We start from the raw sequence: 22,000 nt of genomic DNA, 5'->3' as shown, positions 1-22,000 counted from the left end.
TCTCCAGGCAAGAACACTGGAGTGGGTTGCCATTTCCTTCTCCAGTGCATGAAAGTGAAAAGTGAAAGTGAAGTCGCTCAGTCGTGTCCAACCTTCAGCAGCCCCATGGACTGCAGCCTACCAGGCTCCTCCATCCATGGGATTTTCCAGGCAGGAGTACTGGAGTGGGGTGCCATTGCCTTCTCCGACATGTTTTACTAAATGCTTACAAATCTGGAAGGGACAACATACTTCACTATGGTTACCTAGGTTAATGGGGTAGGTAGGTGGAATTTCAGGGAACTTTCATGTTCTGCACAATGATGTAATTTTTAGTTTTTCTATTAAATGAGCATATTTTATTTACATAAATACAAATATTAAAAAGAGATGTTCTGAAAAGAATGGGTGATACGGACAATGATTCCATTTTTTAAAGTATCTGCTTACAAAGCCTAGTGAAATTTATTGCACTGGTTAATATATCATCAATGTGGTCTTGATTAGTTTAGAAACTGCTCATCATTTTGTTTAGAGCTGTATGGAATCTCTCTTTGGTATCAGGTAGTTAAGTCTTTTACTTCCAGGTACAATTTTTAAATAAAGATAATTACAAAAGACGTTAAGTCAGTCTTTATTGATGAACACTAGTTCTCTATCCCAATGGATACATTTTAACTTCATTCTAGGTCTTAGTTTCTATTTCATGGACATACTTGCTCTTATATGGGCATATTACTGAAATAACCTCCCATCACTACTTAAAAGTGACCCTACAACCTTAACTCCTCATGAATGAAAGTAGGCGTTTAAGTGGGGCAGGGGAAACTGCTTTGCTATGGTAAATAAAGACAAGTGTTTATAAACTACAGTCAGATATGCTCTTAAAAGGCCAGTAAATGTAAACATGCCTTACTTTACTGTACCAACTGGGCTTAGACATTAACTCTTAAAACAAACTAAAATTTAGTTCTCAGCCAGTTACTCTCCTGAGATTCTAAGGAAATTCTAAAAACTTACTTATATCCTTGTCCTTGTCATATTAGGTTGCAAAGTCAGAATCACAATTGGGGCTGTATCGCTACTGAGAAAGATACCTCTTTTGATGTGGCAATCGAGCCCAGTTACAGCGAGAGAAGAAAGCCCATGTAGGGTAGTCTAGTCCAAATTCTCTTCTTTTGTACCAACACAGCTTCCTTTTTCTCTACCCATAAAACTGAAGGCTGAGACGTATAGACAGAGTGCAACTGTCCTGTAAATAAATACTGAGTTTCAAACTAGCAACTTTGGATTTTTTTTTTTTTATGTGGACCATTTAAAAAATCTTTACTGTATTTGTTACAATATTGCTTCTGTTTTATATCTTGGTTTTGTGGCCAGGAGGCATGTAAGATCTTAGCTCCCCGACCAGGATCAAACCCACATTCCCTGCATTGGAAGGTGAAGTCTTAACCACTAGACTTCCAGGGGAGTCCCAAAGTAGCAACTTTAGAAAGTTGCTCTTTTTCTCTTCAGAAAGTCCACACCACGTAAGAAAGTCATGTTGCTTTAGAGCCAACTTTCTAAAAACAAAACAAAAAAACCCCCATCCCTTTACTCCTTAATATTTACTAAGTAAAGAGCATGTACCAGACAGTCTACTGAATGCTGGGTCAGTGCACACCAGCTTCACCACTCATCTTGCGGTGAGTGGAGAACGATGTGGTATGAATCCTATTCGGAACTGCTAATACCAAGGTTCTGGTTGTCACAGAGTTGGGCAGCATGCATCTGCCTCCCAGAGCCCCCTTTCAGTCTAGGGAAAGTAGAGCACAGTGTAGAAAAGATGCTTGTAGAAAGAGCAAGAAACCTGTGCGTACTTGAACAATACAAACTCCCAGGAGACTATTACATCTTTGCTGAGCACATATAACACTGAAGGCAGCAGCTGCAGACTGGAATTACCTTAGCAGTATCTTTCGATCAAAAAGAAATATGGAAATGGAAGGATATAAATGAAGGTACAGAGAGGACTTCCCTGGTGGTTCAGTGGTAAGAACCTGCCTGCCAGTGCAGGGGGACACAGGTTCGATCCCTGGTCCGGGAGGATTCCACATGCCTTGGGGCAACCAGGTCCATATGCCACAACTACCGAGCCTGTGCCTCACAACGAGAGCAGCCACCGCAACGAGAAGCCTGCGCGCCACACCTGGAGAGGAGCCCCCTCTCGCCACAACCAGAGAAAACCTGTGCGCAGCAACAAAGTCCTAGTGCATCCCCGAATGAATACATAAAATGTAAAAGTAAAGATAACCCAAGTTATTAAAAAATAAAAGCACAGAGATCTGCAGGAAGAGAATCAAAGTAGTTCAACCATCAGTAAATGCCCAATGCATATCAGAGTGTAGGCCTAACCTAGTCCAGTCTGTATAGAAAATGAGGCTCCAGCGAGAATTTTCCCGCATGCTTAGACGGCCCTTACCTTTCGATCTCTGCTCTCTGACTGGGGTTGGTGATGGCTGCAATGTACTGCATGATGTACTTACTGGCTTCTGTTTTACCGGCTCCGCTTTCCCCTAGGGGGAGAATTTAAAAATTAAAAAAAAAAAAAATTGGAGTATTGTTGCTTTACAAGGTTCTGTTAATTTCTACTGTACAGCAAAGTGAATCAGCTACATGGACACATATATCGTCTCTTTTTTAGATTTCCTTCCCTTTTAGGTCACCACAGAGCACTGAGCAGAGTTGCCCTGGGCTGTACAGAAGATTCTCATTAGTTATCTATTTTATTCATAGTAGTATATATATGTCAATCCTGATCTTCCATCCATCACACCCCCTTTTTCCGCTTGGTATCCATACATTCGTAAAGTTTTTTGAAAAATATTTATTTTTATTTATTTGACTGTGTTGTCTCTTAGTCGCAGCATGTGGGATCTAGTCCTCTGACCAGGGACAGAACCCAAGCCCCCTGCACTGGGAGCGTGGAGTCTTAGCCATTGGACCTCCCAGGGAAGTCACCATTTGTCAAGGTTTTATGTAATTCATTTGAAATCTTTTATGTTTCTGTTCTTTTTTTTGAGTTATTTCATTCTATCTTGATATGGGATTGGTTCTAATGGATCTGAACATGGTAAAAAATTTAAAACTACTGTAGAAGCAAACTAACAGATGTAAAAAATATCAAGGGGTAAAATGTGGCACAGTAATCCCTTAAAGTCTTAGTACTTGGCGGTGACTCTGAAGTCCAGTGGAAAAGAAACAAGTGACAAACAGTGGCTACAGTGAAATTCATGTAACTGTTTTTGCTACAGCAGAGTTTTTAAAAAAAATTTTAATGGGGATGAAATTTTCTTTAATTACATCAATTTTAGTGAAAAACAAAAGCGCAAGCTCCAAACATATGGTGTCACAGAAAAAGCAGGACAACTCACATAAGGAGGGGAGAAGGGATAAGTTTATACTTATCTACCCAGATTTTTAAATGTTTATCCCCTGTGACCCAAAATTCCACATGCAGAAATTTATACTCTAGAAATACTAAAAATACAAATATAATCAAATGATAATCTTCAAAGGTTTTAAGGCTGTTTCTGCAGGCTATTCTATGTAGTATCACTAAAATCTGCAAGTAATATGCCCATTATTAGAGCATTGGGTAAATAAATTATGGTTCAACTATTCAACGTCATCCTACACAAAAACAATATTTCTCAGAGACTGTACTACTTCTATAGGTTTTCCAGTGAAAAGATATCCACTACACATTGTTAAATGGAGAAACAAGTTATGTAATAGCAGTGATAACATAATTCTATAATATATATTTATAATTAAGATGCATGCGTGACTATATGTATTTGCACACACAGAGAAAATGTATAAAACGAGAAGTGCTTTTGGGACTTCCTGGAGATCCAGTGGTTCAAGACTCTACTCTTCCAATGCAAGGGGCATGGGTTTGATCCCCGGTCAGGGAACTAAGATCCCACATGCTGTGTAGTACTGAAGAAAAAAAAAAGGATAAACACTTTATTGTTCACAGGTGTTACACAGGTGTTATTGTTCACAGGGATTAGAAAGAGACTTCCTGCTTTCACTTTAAACATTTATAAAACTGCCTCCCTCCTGCCCCCTTTTTACAATCAGGCAATATTGCCTTCAAATTTTGTTTTAATAAAGGCTGTCCCAGAATATAACTCTGCCATCTATGGATGGGGTTGCACAGAGTCGAACATGACTGAAGTGACTTAGCAGCAGCAGCAGCACTAAAGCTGCCTCGCTTCTCTGACCCTCAATACTCTCATCTGTGAAGTAGAAACACAACTGTCCTACGTTCCGATCAGAGAGCAGAGCTGACAACCAAAATGGAATAAAGATCGCAAAAGGGTTTTTAAAGTATAAAAGCCACTCATGCGAATATGAGGTGTTATGAACATCGAGAGGAAGTCCCACGTTTGGGAGAGGCCACCCTGGGCCAGCGGGCAGGTATTTTCTTATTTCCAACTCACTCACACGATTCTTTGAAGTGCCCAGTTTTACACAGAGAGCTCGGCTCCTGTTCTTGGGCACCCAGGGTCTGGCACCTGTTTATCCTCCCGCAGGCTTTTCTAGCTCCAGCCCCCAACTCTGAGCCCATTTCTAGCCCCCATGCCTCTGTATGTCCCTTGACACCAGCTCCATCCTGTTCACCAGTCTGACTTGGAGTTCATTCTTTCTTTTTGATAGGACCTTAGGATGTCATCTTCCTGGTTTCATTCTCTGATTACCTAAACTTTGTTACATTTTTATCCAGTAGTTCTATGCATCTGAGATGAGAGAACGAATTTCCCACGTCAGCACAGCCTACAAAATTGACCAGAAGTCCTTCCAAACATAATATATAATGTGTAAATGAACTGAGACTAGTGGACGGTCAGAATGACAGAGATGATCTGGCATTTAATGTTGGTTACATTTCTTTCTCCTACAAAATTATTTAAGCTTTTAACTTCAAAGAATATCTAGTTAATCATTTGGACATTTGAGAACCCAAATAAATTAAATACATGTTGACGTTGGGAGCACAGGGATCTCCTTAAATACCTGATATCACAATGCAAGTGTCTTTTGATCGCCTCTTCATAGCCTTGTAAGCAGCGTCAGCAATGGCAAAAAGATGCGGGGGTCTCTCATACAGCTCACGCCCCTTGTACTGCTCGATCGTGTCTCTCCCATAAATGTTCAGCGACTTGTAGGGATTCACAGAGACGACGACTTCTCCAATGAATGTGTAGATGCGTCCTTTTTCAAATCTGCACGCAAGTGGGAGAAAGGAAGACATGGCTGTGGTTATTGTCATTGTTTAGTCACTAAGTTGTGTTCGACTCTTTGCCACCCCGTGGACTGTAGCCTGCCAGGCTCCTCTGTCCATGGGATTTCCCAGGCAAGAACACTTGAGTGAGTTACCATTTTCTTCTTCAGGGAATCTTCCTTACCCGGGATCGAACCCGTGTCTCCTGCAGTGGCAGGCAGATTCTTTACCACTGAGCCACCAGGGAAGCCCAGGTATGGTTAAGCAGAAATGCTATTTCTTTCCTACAAGTCTCTTATTTCCAAGAAAATCCAAATATCCCAGGAGCAACTTGAGAACTGACACTTCACGATTCTGAGTTTACTTCTGGAGTTAGTGCTTGAGGCTGTGTCCCTGTGGCTGCTGCTGATAGAAAAGACCAGTAGGGGTTATCAGCCAAGAGAGAAGGAAGAATTTAATACCAGAGGCTGAGAAAACCACTACAATATTTTAAAGTAATTAGCCTCCAATTAAATAAATTTATATATTAAAAAAATAATACCAGAGGCTGGAGATCTTCTAATTTCTAAAATACAAAGGAGTAAGGAGGAGAAAGAAATAAAAATGGCTGGGATAATAGAAGCGCTCTAGGAGGAGAAGATACAGAAGTTAAGCAGGTCTTGAAACCCATTTAGCCAGATTTTCAACTGTAAAGAAAATTGTCCAAATATATTTATTTCTTCTCCCTCTTGAAACCCCATAAAAATGTTAGTAAAGGAATAAAAACAGTAACATCCATACCAGAGAGAACAGTAGAGGAGACATTTCTGGCATAAATCAAATCCACTTTTTTTTTTAATTTTTTTAAATTTTATTTTGTTTTTAAGCTTTACAAAAAAATATGGAACGCTTCATGAATTTGCGTGTCATCCTTGCGCAGGGGCTATGCTAATCTTCTCTGTATGGTTCCAATTTTAGTATATGTGCTGTTGAAGCGAGCACTCAAATCCACTTTTTAAAAAAATGACTACCTAAAATTCCATGGTGCAGATATATATTTATTTATTCGATCACTCCACTTTCTTCCTGCTATCGTGAGCAATATTGTAGAAAATACTCTTGGCACATAATCTTACAAATCAGTGCTTTCATTTGTGTGAAACGGATCTCCAGGAATAGGATAGCTGATTGAAAGTATGTCTATTTTAAAAAGTATAACAGGATCCCACCACTCACACATATAAGAGGCTAAAAATCCACTCTCTATATGTATGTGACAGGTACCTAACTGTGCGTGCGTGGACTTCAGTCATGTCCAACTGTGTGTGACCCTATGGACTGTACCCAGCCAGGCTCCTCTGTCCATGGGATTCTCTAGGCAAGAATACTGGAGTGGGTTGCCATGCCCTCCTCCAGGGGATCGTCCCAACCCAGGGATCAAACCCACGTCTTTTATGTCTCCTGCATTGGCAGGCGAGTTCTTTACCACTAGCACCACCTGGGAAGCCCATATATAACTGTATATAAATACATTTTGTAAATGGTTACATGAGCATGGAAAAATATGGAAGGCTGCATCATGTTATGTCTTATGTATTTTAAAACACATATAGTAGGGTGATGAGGAGGAAGGCCCATGTGGGCAGCTGGAAGAAAGCCAGAGGAACTAAGAAAAGAAAAAGAGTAAAAACCCCCAGCACATATGATATGACTCCAACTGTGCAAAATCATGCATCTATATCCGCAAAGAAAAAAATTTAACATAAAATTTAGAAAACCCGTATGTATTTACCACTGACCATTAATTCATACTTATAAACACATATAAGGCCAACACCTTATGGACATTTCTACATAAGTGGTTGGTACGACATACTCCACCTGCCGAGAGGCTCATGCAGACAGAGCTCACGTCCAAGAGCTGGAAGAAGGGAGCGCCAGCATGGGAGGATGCTGATCCACGGACAGTGGCTGGGTCTCTGAGCACTCCTGCTGTCGACTAAGTGCAGCAAGGCAATAACTAAAGCCTAACTAGAGACCAGAGGGCAGGACCCTTAAACTCCCTTTGCACTGGAATGAAGGCTGTCGGCTATAATTAGGAGGGGAAACAAACATGCTGATAATGTCAGCAATAAATTAATTCCATGATTTTTATCAAGCAGTTGGTGTATGCTTAAATGAGAGTTATTGGCCACATTAAGGTTTTCTGTGCATTTTTCTCCTGTGGTTTGCCTATGCATTCTTTCCATTGTTGGACAGAAAGTTTCTGTGGTTGCTAAACGCACCAACCCTGAAGCCCTTGATACCTGGGTCCAAAGGTTCACATGCAAATTTAAGAGCCGAGAGACTGTGAAAGCTGCTTAACCTCCGCAGGTTTCAGCTCCTTCACCTATAAAATGGTGATAATTATATCCTTCCCTCCCTCCAGCATTGAGTAAGTACTTAAAAAAACGGCAATTAATCTTATGCATCCAATTATGTTCTGCATGAAGGAGATTTTTAATAAATGCTTTTATTTTATTAACATTGCTACTAGAAGCACAGCCATCCCTCCACACAAGGAATTAATGCAGTGATCATAATTTGATCCCCTGCCTCAGCTGTCAATCAATATAAGTCACAAGGAACATGTCCACGTAACTCATACTGAAAGACCCACAAAAGCAAGGAGCAGCTAAGATTCACCGCTCAAGCCTTTCTGGTTTAACCTGTATGTTTGAAGGACACACTCAACAGCTTTCTTCAAAGATAAGAACTCAAAGGACAAAATTCTTTAGTTTAAAAAACACTGTCCAAACAGAAAAAACAGAGAGGAGGAGGAGGATGTTAGAAAAAAAAATATTATCTCATGAGTCTGGAACTCTGTGACTAAGAGACAGCAAATACCATATGAGATTAGACTGTTGTTCTAAGATTCCAGGTCTATCCAACCCTGCCCTTCCTCTGAAATTCCATTTTATTTCAAATAGAATGTCTTGTTTATTAAAACTTGAGAGCATCTTTGTAAAGCACAATTATAAAACTTCCAATGAAGTTGAAGACAGTGGCAAAGGCTGAACAAGATATAATACGAAATCCAACGCTTCAGGAAGAGTTTGGTGATGAACGATGAAACTTTCAATTTGGCCAGGTATTAAAACGACCACTAGATGGTGCCAACACACACCTTAACACCAACCCAAGAGTTCCACTTGTTTTGGAGAGCCGCAGGGTACGAAGTCTGCCAGCACTTAGGTAATCCTCACCTCTCTGATTGTCTCCAGGAGGAAAGGCAGGAATCATCCTCGATGACAAATGCCTGACACCATCTCTTTCGAGAGACCAAGGAAGGCATTTCTACAATCTCTGTGTGCAAACCTTTGATGATAAACTTTTATCATTATTCTATCTGAAATATTTCACATTTCAGAAATTCTATAATTCATTATTCAAATATCAACTTTGTGCCAGGCGCTGGGCCTGACTCTGGGGATTAAAAAAGGAATAAAGAACAGGAAGTGAGTGAGTGAGTGAAAGTCGCTCAGTCGTGTCTGACTCTTTGTGACCCCGTGGGTATAGTCCATGGAACTCTCTAGGCCAGAATACTGGAGTGGGTAGCCTTTCCCTTCTCCAAGGGATCTTGCCCAACTCAGGGATCGAACCCAGGTCTCCCGCATTGCAGGCAGATTCTTCACCAGCTGAGCCACCAGGGAAGCCCGAAGAACAGGGAAGTATTGCAAATAAATAATAATGATAGAGTGTGATAGTAAGATACTAAAAACATGTACCATGGTGGCAAAGATGATCACAACAAACGCCTTTTGATATGGAACTCTGAAGGGCAATATACAAACCACAGCAGGGCACACGTGTGTTCTGGCCTCCATGATTCTCTCCGTTTGACTCTCCCAACTCCCCGCAACACTTCCACCCACCCGCCCAACCCATGTCACTCTTGCCCTCACATTAATGAGCTACTTACAGTTCCCAGGGTCACCAGGCCTGCGTGGTTTGTCCATGGGGTCCATTCTGCCTAAATACCTTTCTCCACCTGTCTCTTTCCATCATATGCTTGGTAGATTCCTACTCCTTCAAAAGTCCAAGCATCAGCTCCTTTGGGAAGCCATTCATGGTACCCTATCTCTGACTCTAGGACTATATGGTCTTTGTTCTGTTCAGAGTTTTTTCCCTCTTTGAAACTTCCCAAATAGTGAAAACAGCTTAATAGCAACTGATTTTTAAAACAATTTTTTAAAGGAATTTATTTAAAATATTTATTGAATGGGCCAGATATTTTCACTGCCTTCTGAATGAAACATAGAGGTACTAAGCTTTTGAATTAATGAATAGCAATGGAGACAATACGAAGGTTATGTCTTGTACATGAATTCTGAAACATTTTTAAAAATACAGACGTCTTTAAACTTTTTTTTTTTTTTAAGAAAAACATGGCCCTGTTAATTTGCATGTGCTTGTACAAAAGATCACCTACAACAAGAAGTCAAGATGTACGTAGCTCGCTCAGATCGGACACAGACAGACTGTGGGTACACCATCACTGGGGTGGGGAACCCACGCAGAACGACACTAAAGATAATGACGTGCTCACTGTGAACACGAACCCAAGCAAGAAGACAGAACCATGTGGCAAGATTAGCAGTATGGGAAGGAGGCTGGCCTAACCAGAGCAAACAATCAGGCAATGTTAGAGAACAACTGAGAAAGCAGGAGGGAGTCAGATTTGATACGATATGATGGGCTTTTCTTTTTTAAAAATTGAGGTATAATTGACATACAACATTATATTTGTTTCAGGTGTACAACATAAGGGTTCAATATTTGTATATACTATGAAACAGTCACCACAGTAAGTCTAGTTAAAATCTGTCCCTATCCATCACTACTTTCGTGCGATGAGAATTTTTAAGATCTACTCTCTTGCTGCTGCTGCTGCTGCTGCTGCTAAGTCGCTTCAGTCGTATCCGACTCTGTGCGACCCCACAGACGGCAGCCCACCAGGCCCCGCCATCCCTGGGATTCTCCAGGCAAGAATACTGGAGTGGGTTGCCATTTCCTCCTCCAAGGCATGAAAGTGAAAAGTGAAAGAGAAGTCGCTTAGTCATTTCTGACTCTTAGCGACCCCATGGACTGCAGCCTACCAGGCTCCTCCATCCATGGGATTTTCCAGGCAAGAGTACTGGAGTGGGTTTCCATCTACTCTCTTAGCCACTTTCAAATATGCAACACAGTATTATTAGCAATGTTGTATTATGTAGTATTATCACCATGCTGTCCATTATACCCCCATGACTTATTTATTTTATGACTCGAAGCTTGTACCTTTTGACTCCCTTCACCCATTTCCTATCCCCCACCCCAACCCCCATCTCTGGCAATCACCAATCTGCTTTCTCTATGAACTTGGGTTTTGTGTTTTTGTTTTCCTTTTTTTTTTTTTTTTTTAAGATTCCACATATAAATGGGATAGTATGGTATTTGTTTTTTGTCTTTGACTTATTTCATTTAGCATAATGCTCTCATTTTACAAACGGCAAGAATTCCTTCTTCAGTATTCCAGTGTACCACATATTCATCCATTCATCCACTGATGGGCATTCAGGTTATTTTCTGACACAAAAGGCTCTGAAACCTAGGTTGAGGAAATCTAAATTGAATGTGACTGAAAACAAGGAAAAAAGTGAAGACTCTTCTAGCTGAAGAGATCAATAAGGCAGGGTCTCAACGGAAGGAACAACAGTAGAAATGGAGGAAAGATAAATTGTTTTAAAGGGATAGTGGGCAGAATTTGAACATACATTGAGTAAGAGAGACATAAATATATTTAACCTTTGAGATGGGTGGAAGAGAAACAGGAATTTATTTTGGATGATGAGATTCCAAAATGCACTCCCATGGACTTAAAAGCTCTCCCACTAACAGAATTCAGGGTTACCCTTGATTGACTTCTTAAACTATTAATTATCATCAGGAGGAAAATTCTCTGCACACTTAATAAAACAGGCACTTAGCCTACTGTGCACTTAATAAAATTTTTACTCATGAATAAATACTATTTATTTCATGAGAACATACGTTTTCAAATAGGTGATACTTAACCACATCAACTGGCCTGCTTTCTTTCCCTTTTCAATGCGAAGGAAATCTTAAGTTGCTATAAATAATGTTCATACTTCTCAGGATGGGAGTTTGCCTACACCTATACCTGCCATTTTTTTGTCTTCTATTACCTCCTCAACCACTTTCAATTTGGGTTCCTCTCTAGCACCTCAGTAAACCTGGATCAACTTCCCAAAGTTAAGTGAAAGTGAAGTCGCTTAGTCATGTCCGACTCTAGGCGACCCCATGAACTGTATAGCCTACCAGGCTCCTCTGTCCATGGGATTTTCCAGGCAAGAGTGCTGGAGTCAGTTGCCATTTCCTTTTCCAGGGATCTTCCCAAACCAAGGATCAAACCCAGGTCTCCTGCATTGCAGGCAGATGCTTTACCGCCTGGGCCACCAGGGAAGCCCTCCCAAAGTTAAGTCCCCAATGAAACTGCTAAATCCATTGGCTGATTGTCATCATACTGGCTTCTCAGGAGCATCTGACATTGACTCCTATTTCCTCCCTACATTCCTTCCTGGCTTCTGTGCATTCTTGGGGTTTCATCCTCAATCTCTTTGCTGGCTCCTCTTTCCTCACGATCTCTAAACACTCAAGTTCTCTAGGGCTGAATCCAGTATCTACTCCAAACACCACCTAAAGCAGGTGTCCCCCACCTCCAGGATCTAATGCCTGGTGATCTGAGATGGAGCTGATGTAATAATAATAGAAATAAAGCATACAATAGATGTAATGGGCTTGAATCATCCTGAAAGCATAGCCCAACTCCGGTCCGTGGAAAAACTGTCTTCCACAAAACTGGTTCCTGGCACCAAAAAGGTCGGGAACTGCTGACCTAAGGCACGCCCATTTAAGGAGGCTGGAGTAACGATATCTTAGCTCTACTCTACCCTCTGAAAAATCAACAACAAGACAAAACCAGAAAAGAAAACTTTACCTAGGAGAAAACAGAAAACTAGCCACAACTCAGAAATACAATCCATGAAGAGAGGGTGAGAAGCACTGCAAAATGATCCTCATGGAGAGGGGCTGCTAAGAGTGAGCATGCGCTTCTGCAAAGTCCAGGCATGGGAGCAAGTCCTCCAGAAACAGCTGTAGCTCTCGAATGGCCAAACCAACTTTTTTTTTTTTTTTGGCTGCACCACATAGCATGCAGGACCTTAGTTATCTGATCAGGGATCAAACCCACACCCCCTGCAGTGGAAGCACAGAGTCTTAACCACTAGACCATCAGGGAAGTCCCCAAACCAACCATCTTTTGATAAGCATGGCAGGGTCTGGGGACCTGACCCTTGTTTTGCAAGTGGCTGCAAAACAAGAGGTCCCATTTGACACTTCTGAAGAGCTGCAAGGTGGAGATAAATAAAGACAGGAATGGAAATTATGTTTTTGCAGAAAAAAAAGGAGGTTGCCAGAATGGTGAGGAGAAAATGAAAAAGTAGGTACAATTGCTCTGCAGCAGGTGAAATCTGTAAATGAAGAGCGGCCATGCTAACTCATCTCCCAGAAGTCTCACACGTATGTATGGGACCTGCTTGCTAGACGGGCAAACTGCCTGCCATATCCGGGCAGAGTGTTAGTGAGAAAAGGTCTGGAAGTAATGGATCCCAAACTTGGAGATCTACAGATCCTTCTGCACGCTAACTTTCAGCAACTAACCAACCCAGAATGGAACATACCTATTCAAAGTTGGCAATAATCTGAAAGTGAAAGTGAAGTCACTCAGTCGTGTCCGACTCTTTGCGACTCTTTGCGACCCCATAGGCTGTAGCCTACCAGGCTCTTCTGTCCATGGGATTTTCCAGGCAATAGTACTGGAGTGGATTGCCATTTCCTTCTCCAGGGGATCTTCCCAACCCAGGGCTCGAATCCAGGTCTCCCGCATTGTAGACTTTACTGTCTGAGCCACCAGGGAAGTCCCAAATAATCTGAAGTGAACCAGAAAAGAATGTATGTATGTGCATAACTGAGTCACTTCACTGTACAGCAGAAATTGGTACAACAGTATAAGTCAACCATACTTAAATAAAAAATAGATGAATAAAAAAGAAAAAAGTGAATCAGAATGGCACCCTTGTTCAGATGTTAAAAGGAAAAGAACTGTACAGACAAAAAGCAGATCAAGAATACCCGAGGAAAGTAAGGATTCACCACAAAGGAGAAAAACTATGAAAAAAATACTCCTGCATGAAAGCAAAGAGTGTAAAGAATATATAGCCCTATCAACCAGGAGATCAAAGAGAACATCATTTTTAAAAAGAGCTTTCATATTTAAAAATCATTTTTAAAGGAGATATACCAAAAGAGCTCAAGAAAAGAAAAACGCACATAAAGGAAGGTCATATTAAAAGATATAAAAAGAGGAATGGGCACTGCTGCAAAAAGCCAGGGACAAGAAGACGAGGTGGAGACATGTAAGCAAAAGGAAATGGAAAAACAAAATTAAAGCAGAAAGAAGGAAACCAGAGAGGCAGGAGGTACTGGAGGTGACATAATGAGGGTTCCTGAAGGGTTCTGTACATGATAATGGGGACATTTCAAAACAGCAATAATACCGATAATGAATGTCCACAGTGTTAGAAATGAGCTAGCCACCTAGGGGGGAAAAAACACAACAGATTACTAATGAGATGGCTTGAATTGTGTTCCCCCAGGAAGGTATGTTGAAGTCCTTAGCCCTGGTAGCTGGGAGGGTGACCTTATTTGGAAATGGGGCTTTTGCAGATGTGATCAAGATGAGGTCACTGGATGGGCCTTAAGCCAGTGTGACTGCTGTCCTTCCAAGTAGAGGAAAATGCCTGTGAAGACAGATGGACAGGGAGGATGCCCCGTGATGACAGAGGCAGAAGCAGCTACAAGCCAAGGAAGGCCACGGTCTGAGGGTCATCACTGGAAGCTAGGAGGAGGTGGGGAAGGACTTCTCCTCTTCAGGTTTCAGAGAGAGCATGGCCGGCTGATACCTTCATTTTGGACTTCCAGCCTTCAGAACTGTGAGACAGTCAATGCCCACTGCTTTAAGACACTTTGCTTGTTGTAATGTGTTACAGCAACTCTAGGAAACTGGTGCAACTAGTTATACCAAAATAAGTTCCGTGAAAACATGTTTCAATTTCACTTTTCACTTAATGAAATGCAAATCAGTGGTACAATTTTTCACCTATAGATCAGGGGTTTTATAGTGAACAAGGTTAGCAAGAATATGGAGTCACAGGGGAAGTGGGGGTGGGATGAATTAGGAGATTGGGATTGACACATACATACTACTATTAAATAGATAGCAAGAATCAATCGCATAGCACAGGGAACTCTATTCTGTGCTCTGCGGTGACCTACATGGGAAGGAAATCCAAAACACAGGGGACATATATGCATAGCTGATTCACTCTGCTGTATAGCAGAAATGAACACAACATTGTAAAGCAACTATACTCCAATAAAATTTTTTTTAAAAAGAATATGGAGTCTTAGATAACGTTCCCATCACAGGTATCCTCTTAACTGGTCTGCCCCATTTCAATCTCCATATGGTAGGAGGCATGATCTGAAAACATAGATCTAACTATTTATTCCTATCCTGGTGACTACTACTTCCCTGGTGGCTCAGACGGTAAAGTGTCTGCCTACAATGCAGGAGACCCGGGTTCAATCCCTGGGTCGGGAAGATCTCCTAGAGAAGGAAATGGCAAACCACTCCAGTATTCTTGCCTAGAAAATCCCATGGATGGAGGAGCCTGGTAGGCTACAGTTCATGGGGCTGCAAAGAGTCAGACACGACTGAGCAACTTCACTTTCACTTTTCATTCCTATCCTTAAATCTTTTCACTGGAAAATCTCAATGTCAGGTCAATCTGATATTGAGCTATTGGCTCATCACATGCCAACTAGTTATCCCTGGTCACTGTGGACTCTGGCTGAGAAGACAAGTTCTTTTCCCATCTAAACAGCTCACCCCCATCATCCCCCACTTGTTTGTTTCCTTTATAATAATTTGCCACAAGCAGGTTCTTGTTTACTTGCTTATTGTCTGTCTCCAGGGGAATACAGGCCATATCTACCTTGATCATTGCTGTATCTTCAGCATGCAACATGGTCCTGGAATTTATATGGGGGTGGTTAAATAGTTGATGAGTGAAAAAATAAAGGAATGAATGCATGAGTTCCCTTAGCCCACGTCTACCTGCTCAGAAAGACTGAGGTCAGGAGGAGAAGCGGGCAACAGAGGATGAGATGATTGAATGACATCACCAACTCAATGGACATGAGGTTGAACAAGCTCCGGGAGTTGGTGAAGGACAGGGAGGCCTGGCATGCTACAGTCCATGGAGTTGCAGAGTCAGACATGACTGAGCGACTGAACAACAACACTCTCTCAGAAAATGGTTTTGCATTCTACTTACAAGAAAATCCAGGCTATCAGGTATGCAAAACTTTAAATCACCTGCCATCATTACCATTTTTCCCATTTATATACTTAGTTTCACTGAGTAAACTTCTCTTATTTCCTTGTGACTTTCAAAAATTGGGGGTAGGGTGGGGAGGGAGTATTAAATAAAGCAAGATGTCACCCTGGCTAAAAATGGGTCATATCCTCAGGATTCAACATAAAAAAGTCTTTCCTTTCATGTAGGAAACTTCAAAAAATTTAGATACAAAGGTCAGGAAGATCCCCCGGAGAAGGGAATGGCAACCCACTCCAGTATTCTTGCCTGGAGAATCCCATGGACAGAGGAGCCTGGAGGGCTACAGTCCACGGGGTTGCAAAGAGTTGGACACGACTGAGCGACTAACACTACTACTACTAGCAATTTTTATTCCAGGAAAATATAATTGAATGGCACCTACTCCAATCAAGACAGGTTTTTCACTGGCAGAGAAGTTACAAAATATGTGGGGTTGACTTAGAATTGGAGAATTCAGTACAAACTTATGGCCTATGGGGGATAAACGGAGGATGATGTATAAACACACACATTTCCTAGTTCCATCTGCTGAGAGAGCTTAGAAGCAATGACACCCAGATGTTGGCTTGTAAATGTTATCCTTCTTAACTAAAAGGACCCAGGGTTCCTTGGAGAAAAACTGATTCCAGAGCTTGTACAGGAAAACAGAAGATGAGCCGGAATACCATGTTGTGACAGAAAGCAGGGACAGAAAATAGTACTCAAGGAAGGAGAGGGAAAAGTTAAAAGGACGGGGGAGCCATCAGGTGAATGAATGGTTCCCTGATTAAATCTGGGACCATGTGAACATTGAGATAAATAATGCCAGGAACATTATAATCCTTTGAATACAGTAAGCATCTATGCATCCACATTAATATAAAAAAGGAATAAATAAGAGAAGGAAAATCCTTTTAGAGTGGAAACCCACTTAAGAAATATAGAAGGAATGATGTGAGTTAGACAACGATTTGTGTATGCTGAGACGAGGAGTTAAAAATATGACAAGGAAGAAGGTATTTACATGGACTCAAAGGATCTCCCCGCAAATCACTTTTTAATTACAAAAGAGAAAGACAATAATTTTACAATGGAGAAATCTTACAACCACTTAAACCAACTAAGTAAAATTAGTATCACCCAATATTGAAACAAACTATTAATAACATATGTGCCTGAGCTAATCAGTTTGATGTGTCAAGTTGACTGGGCCATCGAGTGCCCAGATATTTGGTCAAACATTACTCTGGGTGTTGCCTTTTTGGTTAATTATACTACAATCAGTAGACTGAGTCAAGCAGAGTGCCCTCCCCAATGTGTGAGCCTCATCCAACCATCAAAGGCCTGACTAGAATTAAATGGGTAAGAAGGCATCCTTTCTGCTTGGCTGTCTTTGAGCTGAGACATAGGTCTCCTGCCTTTGTACACAGACTCAGACTAGAATTTATACCATTGGGTCTTTTGCTTGCCAACTGCAGGTGTTGGACTTCTCAGTGTCCATAACTGCATAAGCCAAAAATTTCTGCACACACACACACTCACTCACTCTCATTTTGTTGATTCTGTTTCTCTGGGTAACCCAAACTAGTGACAGACTTTGGTACCAAGAGAGGTATCAAAGGGACAGAATTTGAGGATGAATATTCTGAACCGACTTGGGGGGTTCTGGAATTGGGGCTATCTGAAATGATTAGATTTAAACCCACTATGAGTCTATTCTGGTAGTAAAGAGAGCACCAACAGCCTAGGGTGTGTGATCTGACCCCTGCGATATATCAACATCTCCATCGGATGCTCCCAATCAACATTTGTAGGAAGCAAGGAGCTGGGTGATAAGCCATGATACTCTCAAATTCTTGGAAAAGTAACAGGAATAGGAAGTCAGCCAGGAGGTGCTAACATCCCTGGACAAAGCAGTGAATGAAAAGGATGATATTGTACCATGAAATGATGGGAAAGCTTCTGTGTGTGCCCTGGAGGAGAGCTGTGTCTCCCACAGCCATGGGGCTAAGGACCCAGAGAAATGCAGAGCCTCCTCGTAGGAGGCAGTGAGGACTCAACCATCACTTCTGTGGCATCTGCCAGAAACACATGACCTGAACCTAATCAGGAGGAAACGGAAAACAACCCTAAATTGAAGGAGAGTCTACAAAAGAAGTGGAAAACCTCACAGTCAAGAAAATAGACAAAGGCTGAATAACACTCAAGATGAGAAGAGATTACAACAACTACAGACGCAAGGCACACTCCTAGGAGGCTCCTTGTGGCATTCTTGCAACTTGTCTGTAAACCTGAAATTATATCAAAATTAAAAGTTGCGAATAAAAATCCAACTGTTAAACTTCCTTATATAGCAGGTTTAAGTTTTAGTAATTTATTACTTTTGAATAGGCAATATAGATTCTCAGTAAAAGATTCAAAAGATATCAATGACTAGGTAGTGAAAGTATTTCTCTCATCAGAAGTAATCACTGGAACTAGTTTCCTGTGAATTCTTCCAGGAATAGTTTATGCACACAAACACACATGCATTCACATAGTATTTTTTAACAAAGATGACTTTTTTCTAATTAAAAGAGATATGTATCTTGGCTATGGTTTCATGTAAGTAAAAAGAGAAAGGCCTCATTTTTGATGTCTTTAGAGTACTTCATTTCATGGGTGAATATACAATGAAATATTTAATCGGTTATTACCAATCACTTGTTACTATGAACAATGCAACTATAAAAACAGCTTATACTTCTTCGTGCATATGTGTATATATACTCGTAAAAGACATTCCTAGAATTGAAACTGCTAACTGAGAGGACTGTCTGCAATTTAAACTTCTGAATGATCGCCAAATTATTCTCCAAAGAGGTTGTAGCAATTTACACGTTCATTTACAATCTATGAGAGTTTCTGTTTTCCTGGGTGTGGGTTTTTCTCAACCAATGATGCTGGCCCGTTTCGAAAGGACAGCCTATACTGCAGTTTTATTTTTAAAGTACACAAAACTTTGACCCCTTTCTTTACTGGTGCACCAAACTTATGCAACACTCATTAGCTTACTGCCAACTGTCATAAGGCTCAGTTCACCTTCCCCAGTTCTTGGAGAGGAATCTCTCCCAAGGCTGAAGGCATCTTGTCTCTGTTTCTGGCAAAATCATGGTCTCCATGCGAGGCAGTCAATTTGCTTTATCCCCTTTGTTAGACAGTATCTTCCTGAGACAGGCAGGGACTATGCTGGAAAGATTACGAGATGGAGAGTCACACAGCCCTGGAACCCTGGGTTTGAATCCTGCTCAGCTACTTGCTGTCTGTGTGCAGTCATGCACATGTGAGTAATTAATAAGTGCCACGTACCAGGCACTATGCCAGGAGTCTGAGTTTCAAAGAAGAATAAGGCATGGCACTGTTGCAGTAGAAGGTTTACACTGACAATGTCATGTAGTAGAAATAAGCAAAGAGGGTTTAAAAATTACAGATTCTTTCTTTTATCATTCCCTTCTTGCTCCCATTTTCCCTCCCTCCTCTTTCTCTCTCTCACACACACATGCTGTTTCAGAAAAAATCTAAGGCAATAATAACAAGAAAGAAAGGATGCTATGGAAGCTTAGAGAAAAGATACCTAACCCAGCTCTAGGAGTGGGAAGGCTCAAAGAAGGTATCCTTAAAATTAAGTTACTTGACAAGTTATTCATGTGACTTGACACGACTGAGTGACTGATCTGATCTGATCTGATACAACTTCATATAGGTAGTTGTAAGCACCATTTGGGTTTACAGCGCCTTAAGAGTTTCCGAAATAGGATGCTCTATTTTGACTTTTTATTAATACGCTGCAGCCTTGGCAGAGAAGGCTCGGGTAGTTTCACCGCATCCCGCCAGTGACTGCAGTGCACGAGGCTCCCTGAACCCTCAGAGCAGACAAAAGGGCACGGTAAGAATGTGCTCTCTGCAGATGTAGAGAATGGACGGTGGACACATGGGGTGGGGGGTGGATGATGGGGTGAATCGGGAGATTGACATACGAGCTCTGCCATGTGTAAGACACAGCTAATGGGATCCGGCTGTACAGTGCATGGAGCTCAGCTCGGCACTCTGTGATGACCTACATGGGTGGGGTCGGGGTGGCAGGGAGGTTTGAGAGAGAGAGGAGCTACGTATACCTATGTCTGATTCATGTTTGATGTATGGCAGAAACCAACACAATACTGTAAAGCAATCAGCCTCCAATTAAGAGGGAGGGGATATATGGGGCTTCCCTGGTGGCTCAGAGGTAAAGAATCTGCCTGCCAATGCAGGAGGCGTGGGTTCAATCCCTGAGTCCAGAAGATCCCCTGGAGAAGGAAATGGCAACTCATACCAGTTTTATTGCCTGGGAAATCCCATAGACAGAGGAGCCTGGCAGGTATAGTCCATGGGGTCACAAAAGAGTAGGACAGGACGTCATGACTAAACAACAATATTGGATTCACTTCATTGTACAGCAGAAATTAACACATTATAAAGCAACTATACCCCAATTAAAAAAAAAAAAAAAGAAAATGCGCTCTGGAACCAGATGGCAATTTAGCACCAAGTATCAGACACGACTGGGCGACTTTACTTTCACTTTTCACTTTCATGCATTGGAGAAGGAAATGGCAACCCACTCCAGTGTTCTTGCCTGGAGAATCCCAGGGACGGGGGAGCCTCATGGGCTGCCATCTGTGGGGTCGCACAGAGTCAGACATGACTGAATCGACTTAGCAGCAGCAGCAGCTCTACAATTATATGCAAGCGACCTTCTCTCTCTGCTAGAGAGGTACTTTCTTCATCTGAAAGGCGGGACGATGCTAGTATCTACCTCACAGGACTGTGATAAGAAATGCGACACTCCACCTGTAGACCCCGAGACACACTGCTGACACGTGGTAAGCTTGCAGAAGACCAGGTCCTGTTTTTACCATGAGCAGCACCGCCAGCCCTCCGAATGGCAGGAAGCGTCTTTTCCCCACGCAGGTCCCATTGCCCCACTCACAGCAGCTGCGCTGAGCTATTTATCCTCAGGCAAGGGTCACTTTTCTAAGCTGAATGGATCATGATCCAGCCTGGCGTCATGTCTGGAAATCATTCTAGGACAGACCCTCTTAAGCCAAAACCCCTCCATAAAATGTCTAGGCTTTTCGCAGGACATAGGGAACAGGCCAGGGCCACTGGGAGTGGTTTTTATAGACTTCTTGAGTCCATCTCTTGGTTTTCTTCTCCAGAGCAACATCTCTTCACGTGAGCAACACAAGAGGTAGTCAACCAGAAAGTGTGGTCAGGAGATGCCTAGCTGAATTACTTACTCACTCATTCACTCCTTCCTTTCTTCCTTCCTTCTTTCCTTCCCTTTCCTCCCTCCCTCCCAGTGAAAATAATTTGCTTTTGATATATACCTTTTAAGGGCTTCCCTGGTGGCTCAGATGGTTAAGAATCTGCCTGTAATACGGGAAACCTGGGTTCAATCCCTGGGTTGAGAAGATCCCCTGGAAAAGGGAATGGCTACCCACTCTAGTATTCTTGCCTGGAGAAGTCCATGGACAGAGGGGCCTGATGGGCTACAGTCCTTGGGGTCCCAAAGAGTGGGACATGACAGAGTGACCAACTCTTTGACTTTCATATACCTTTTAAGGTAATGGTTACTTTTTGGAAACACATTTCTATTATATAGTAAGGTATGCCTTATAGAGAAAGAGTCATTTCAAACGTTCTTATTGCTGTCTTTAAATTTTTTTGCATTCGCTCATTCAATACATCATTATTAGGGCCCACGCTCCATGCCGGGAACTGTGCTGGGAACCATGTGGGGAGGAACGAACAGACAGAGCCGTCTCCATCCTTCTGCACACTAACGAGAGGGACGGCACTTGACAAGGGCTCGGGGAAGGGGCAGGAGAACATGCACTGCCCGGTGGAAGGGGGAACACGTGCCTGAGGACTAGAGCAGGACCACATGACCACCTCACAGCAGAGACAGCAAGGGGACAGTGACGTCAGGGGCGTGAGGGGAGAGGCTAGAGTGTGCAAGCCCTGCAGGTACATTGTAAGGATCTGAGGATTCATCTCAAGGGCAGAATTGTAAGTACTGATCCCATTGGCTTTTTTTGAAAGCCCCCTCTGATGGCAGGGTGGAAAGTGAGGAGGCTACAGCATTAGCCCCAGGAAGGGATGACCAGGGCTTTGATTGGAACAGAGTAGTGGAGAGACGGAGCAGTGG

At 42.1% G+C, this 22,000-nt stretch overlaps 1 protein-coding gene and 1 non-coding gene across 2 annotated transcripts in view; both read right to left on the bottom strand.

Moving 5' to 3' along the window:
• MYO1D (myosin ID) overlaps nt 1–22,000 on the bottom strand; it is a 361,250-nt gene that overhangs the window by 252,914 nt on the left and 86,336 nt on the right. The window contains exons 2-3 of the mRNA XM_061390407.1: nt 5,044–5,252; nt 2,441–2,534 (exon numbers count right to left, since the gene is read on the bottom strand). Coding sequence (XP_061246391.1) covers nt 2,441–2,534; nt 5,044–5,252 — 303 coding nt within the window. The remainder of the gene's footprint in view (nt 1–2,440; nt 2,535–5,043; nt 5,253–22,000) is intronic.
• Nucleotides 6,126–6,232, bottom strand: LOC133233205 (U6 spliceosomal RNA). The gene has a single exon (XR_009731676.1). It is a non-coding gene; the product is annotated as a U6 spliceosomal RNA (small nuclear RNA).

Source organism: Bos javanicus, chromosome 19 (genome assembly GCF_032452875.1).
Source record: "Bos javanicus breed banteng chromosome 19, ARS-OSU_banteng_1.0, whole genome shotgun sequence".
Classification (NCBI taxonomy): Eukaryota; Metazoa; Chordata; class Mammalia; order Artiodactyla; family Bovidae; genus Bos; species Bos javanicus.
This window is presented reverse-complemented; position numbering and strand designations above follow the sequence as displayed.